The sequence below is a fragment of the Hippocampus comes genome, unplaced genomic scaffold, assembly GCF_001891065.2.
Source record: "Hippocampus comes isolate QL1 unplaced genomic scaffold, H_comes_QL1_v1.1 scaffold92, whole genome shotgun sequence".
Taxonomy (NCBI): domain Eukaryota; kingdom Metazoa; phylum Chordata; class Actinopteri; order Syngnathiformes; family Syngnathidae; genus Hippocampus; species Hippocampus comes.
Window position 1 is genome coordinate 1466650 of NW_017805379.1, and position 5000 is coordinate 1471649.

At 41.9% G+C, this 5000-nt stretch overlaps 2 protein-coding genes across 4 annotated transcripts in view; one reads left to right on the forward strand and one right to left on the reverse strand.

Moving 5' to 3' along the window:
- LOC109517348 (transcription factor Sp3-like) overlaps nt 1-3163 on the forward strand; it is a 30355-nt gene extending 27192 nt beyond the window's left edge. Inside the window, exon 8 of the mRNA XM_019872476.1 lies at nt 922-3163. Coding sequence (XP_019728035.1) covers nt 922-1178 — 257 coding nt within the window. The 3' untranslated portion in view covers nt 1179-3163. The remainder of the gene's footprint in view (nt 1-921) is intronic.
- A 458-nt stretch (nt 3164-3621) lies between these two features.
- uggt1 (UDP-glucose glycoprotein glucosyltransferase 1) overlaps nt 3622-5000 on the reverse strand; it is an 80691-nt gene continuing 79312 nt past the window's right edge. For all 3 annotated transcript variants that reach the window (XM_019872473.1, XM_019872474.1, XM_019872475.1), the window contains 2 exons: nt 4823-4976; nt 3622-4092 (listed from right to left, as the gene is read on the reverse strand). In XM_019872473.1, the coding sequence (XP_019728032.1) occupies nt 4073-4092; nt 4823-4976 (174 nt within the window). In that variant the 3' untranslated portion in view covers nt 3622-4072. The remainder of the gene's footprint in view (nt 4093-4822; nt 4977-5000) is intronic.

A 5000-nucleotide genomic window follows, 5' to 3' on the forward strand; every position in this document is an offset into this window, starting at 1 on the left:
AGCTGGCTTGTGCCTAATTCGAGAACATCCATCCACCGTTTTTCTTTTTTTAGATAAAACACTCTCTTGATTTTGAATGAACGTTGTTTGAAGAAATTGGAAAATCATCTCGAAGTTTTGCAAGGAGGAGGTTTGCCAACTTCAGATGTGGCGCAAATGTCAACCTGGTCTTTTCCTGTGATTACTTTTTCATTCTAGAAATTTCTAAATCAGGATTAAAAAAAACTCGAAAACGACCTCACATTTTCCCATTGAAATTAATCGAATGTCATGAATTGGTTCCGGGCCCTCAAAACTGTTTTTGGTTGTGTTCTTTTATTGAAAAAAAATTGTCACTTACCAGATTGGCAATAACACACTAAAACAGAATGTTAAGAATTCTCTTGTTTTTTTTTTAACTTGCACTCCTTACACGCTAAAAATAAATAAATAAAAATACTAGTTGTATAATGACAAAAAAAGCTGCCTGACTGAAATTAAGCTGTGTGCCCCAAGCCCCGCACGACACCAACATTTTAGCCTTAGCAATTCCGAAACGTAATTGTCCTCCACGACAAAGTCGATTTAAATGCAATGAATTGTTCATCCCTAGTTATCTGTCTGTAGCATCTTCTTGCTCATTGTTTGGTTTTGCACGGCGAGACTTTTTTTGTGGGCGCGCGAGGGAGACGCCTGCAGAAAAACAGAAAAAGTAAGCAAAACACCGCTCACTCACTCCGAGCTAACCACATGAACAGATGGTGGCCTGATGTTGTGAAAGTTGACTGGCGCCCTGCAGTGGCGGAAACTCATTCATCAAGTCCAATTTTTGTTTGCAACACATAGCAAAAAAATAAAACCCTTCAAGTTGAGGATAGTCATTGTATAATTTTTTTTTTCCATACAGCTAAGCTAAAATCGCTAACTGTGTCCTTGTGTCAGGCGAGAAGAAGTTTGTGTGCGGCGAATGCTCCAAGCGCTTCATGCGCAGCGACCACCTGGCCAAGCACATAAAGACTCACCAGAACAAAAAGGGCGGCGCGCCCGCCTCGTCGTCGTCGCCCTTGCCCGCCGACACCCTCATCACAGCCGACGGCACCACGCTCATCCTGCAGTCGGCCGCCACCCACAACCTGGTGGCCAATCAGGAGATCCCGCTGCAGCTGGTCACCGTGGCGCCCGGCGAGGTGTTGGAATGAGCGCAGGATGGACGGGTGAGAGAACTGGCCTATCACAAGGACCTCCTCTCTTATCTCCTTTCTCATTTTGTTTTTGTTTTTTTTTTTTTTTTTACATATGAATATAAATATATATGACAAATATATATATTTTAAGTAAGAGTTATCCAGACTTTGTTTTTGCAGTCTTTTTATAGGCCGGCGGAAGCATTCAAAATGGTTGCTATGTATACACACACACACACACACACACACACACACCCTATACACAATGAAATGCCTTATTTTGTATCATAGTCATGTATAAAATGCTGGAGGTGCATGTGTATTTTTTGTTTTTTCTTTTTTCTTTTTTAAATACAAAAGTACGTCACCGAAAGATTCCCCGACCTGTTTGGGAAGTGCGCTTACAGTACAGTTGTTCAAGTCACCAACAGTCTTTTCCTGACAAACTACCCGATGCAAAATAAAAATAAAGGGTTTTCTGATCATATAAATGTCACCAGACCAAAGATCATGAACGAGACCAGCACTTGTGGTCGCTTTGGTAATGGTTTTGCAAACGCAAGGCAAATGATTTAAAGCAAAGCGGACATCCCTTCATGTTTTAGGAAAAGTGAATGTGGCGAGTGGCGGGCCAACATGTTTGGGAAGTGCGCTTATATCGTCTTGAAGGTCGGTCGACACAGATCAGTCGTTCTTGTTGCATTTTAGTTATGCACTACACTAAAAAGTTGCCCAATCATGGTAATGTCACGAAACCACTTCTGTCACGTTTCCTGAACGAGATCATCACTTCTGGTGGCCTCAGACAGGGTTTTGTGAATGCTAGGCCAATGCGCTAATGCTAAGTGAACTTCCGAAAAAGTCTGTGACAAGTGGGTCAACATATTTGGGAAGCGCACTTATAATGTCGTCGTTCAGGTCACCGTCCAAGCACTCATTGTAAGAGCTCACTCGTTTTTCTCAGTTTGCCGTTGTCGTGCATTAAACTAACACCACGTGTCACATCGTTTCCCGGATCAGATCATCACCTCTGGCCATCTCAGACGTGGTTTTGCTAATGTGCTAATGCTAGTGCTAATGCTGGACTTCACATAATGTTGGAAAAAGTGATGACTGGGTCATCGCATTTTGGAAGTGCGCTTATAATGCCGTTGTTAAGGTCGCTATGAAAACACCTAAATGCCATTGTTCATTGGTTTTACTCACCATTTAGTTTTGCATAAAAATAAAATGTTTTCCAAACACCCCAATGTCACAAGACCGCATGTCACGCCGTTTCCCGGATGAGGCCATCATTTCTGGTGTCCTCCGTGATTTTTGCAAATGTTCAGTGAGCTTCCCAAAATGTGTTAAAATTGAAATATGGCAAGTGGGGAGCTGACAAAATGTGCAGCTTCTTTGGGCGTCCAATCCAGAATGTTTTGCTTTAGTTTCTCTGAAAATGTGTACTTTGACCACTGTTTTTGTTTTTTAAATCATGCCAACAAAAAATATGCATCTCCAACCCCCCCCCACCCCAAAAAAGACTTTTTCAGATGAAAGGAACAAAAATGTACAGAATGTGGAGTTGCATGTTTTTTGTTTTGCAGTGACTTTAAGTGGTAAATTCCCATTTGTGTGCTGAAAATCGGGGCAAACGGATGCAACAAATCGTAGCGGCAAACATTCCAGTCCAAATATGAGGTGGGATTCCGTTTTTTGCAATAAACCAGATGTGTTCTTGAAAGTTGGCGAAAAAAAAAAAAGTCATGCTAATTTTTTGTTGTTTCATCGTTTCCTCCATGTATAATCCTCATGTTTGTCCGCATGTTGGTAGCATTCATTTACATGTGTATTATCTTATTGTTTATAGAAGCCATCACTTAGTCAACGCAATTTATTTCAGTGTATCAAAACCTTATTTTAAAATGATTTTTTTAAGAGTCGGTGTAAAAATTGAATGTTATCTTTTTTTGTAAAACTTTTTTTCAAATGGATCACAATAAAGTCTGAAACATTCAGTCAACGGCGTCTGTGTGAACGACAGAAAAAGTTTGAGAAACAAATTATTTTTGGATTAAAAAAAAAAAAAAAGTCCAAAATTGCTTTGATGAATTGCATGACACCTCATTTTAAAAACGAATCAAAAAAATGACAAATGCCATCATTTTGTGGATTTTTTTAATTAAACAAAAATATGACCAACAGCCCCCCCCCCCAATGTCAAACAGGAATTATTCCACTAATTGTCCTCTGTGCCAGCACTCTGAAAAATTCCTCATTTCCCAAGCAGATGACTGAAATGCTGTTAAGATTTAAAAACAAAAAGTTCTTATGATACCACATTGTTTCATTTAAGTAGTCAAGAAAGGACAACATCAGAGAGGCAACAAAAATGGAATTTGATGAACGAACATTCACAGATGTCTTTCTCTCTCACACACACACACACACACACACACACACACACACACACACACACACACACACACACACACACACACACAGGAGCCCAACCCAGCCTGATTTTGGGGAAGAGGTGAGGTCCACCTTGGACCGGTCACCATCACAGGACACATGAGGGCAAAAAAACACGATTGCCAATTTCGAGTGTTCAATAAAGTCAATTTTTAGGGGATGCGGAAGTTTGTCAGACTACCCAGAGAAAACGACGCCAGCATCGGATGGGCTGGTGCTGGGTTTTCGCTGGGTCATCTGGCATACACCGCACATTCAGGCCGGAGACCAGATTGTAACCCAGAAGCTCAGAAGTGGCTGTTCCCAAAAACAAAACACTACGTGATGATGGGAGTGCGCGGCAGCCATTTTGCAAACAGTCGTCCGGCCGTGCAGGAGGGAGACAAAATGGTGTGTGGCTGAAGTGGACTCGTGAAACAGAACCACTTTGGCGTCCCGATAAGATGTCGTCCTCAGAGCTCTGTGTGGATTTCTAAAAGTGACACACATGCAAGAGAACTATGTTGAAATGTAAGGAGGAGCTTCATTTGTATTGTAATGTAATTATTATTTAGTCTTTGCCCTGTCTAATAGGGGGACGACAAGAAAAACTGTCTAAGAATGTCTGGCAAACATCTTTGCAAACTTGAACAAACCTTCATTCCTGCATTCTTTAAAAAAAAAACATGAAAAAAAATCCTTGGCATTGAATTCATTAGTCTGTTGTTTTTGTGGTTTTGGTGTGAATTTGTGTGAAGTGTTTTCTTGGGCGAGTGGTGTGTCTGTGTTGTACCGTGTGTGCTTTGATTGTGTGAATGACAGTGTTGTGCGTTGGTGGGCGTCGGTGTTTGTGTTGTTTTGGTTTTCATGTGGCGTGGTGTGCATCATTGTGTGTTCTTGATTTTTGTGTGTGTGGTGTGTCTTGTGTTTGACTTTTCATTGTGTTGTCATTTTGTGTTAAACAGGTCTGTGTTGGTTTTGAGCATGTGAGGTATTTGTGTGTGGTGTGTATTTTTATGGTGGTTCTATTGTGCGTGTGTCTTTTGATTGGGGCGGTCTTTGTGTTTTTGGGTGTGTGTTTATTTGTCTGCACGTCATGTAAATATGTTGATGCAAAGTGTGTAGTGTGTGTTGGGTGCATGCGCATGGTTAGTGGGTGTCAATTACTTGTACATTTTATCGATTGTGGGCAGGGCTCTATTCCGTGCCTCCGAACGTTGTACCTGTGCTAGGCGACTCTGCCGCGGGGCTCTCCTGCGCCACTTCCCGTTGGACGAGCGTCTGCAGCCGTTTGACCTCCCGATCGTAGTCGCTCCACTCGGACACGATCCGCACGGCCGCCTGAAGCTTGGGCTCCTTCGTCATCGGGTTGTTACACTACGAACACACAACTAAGCGCTA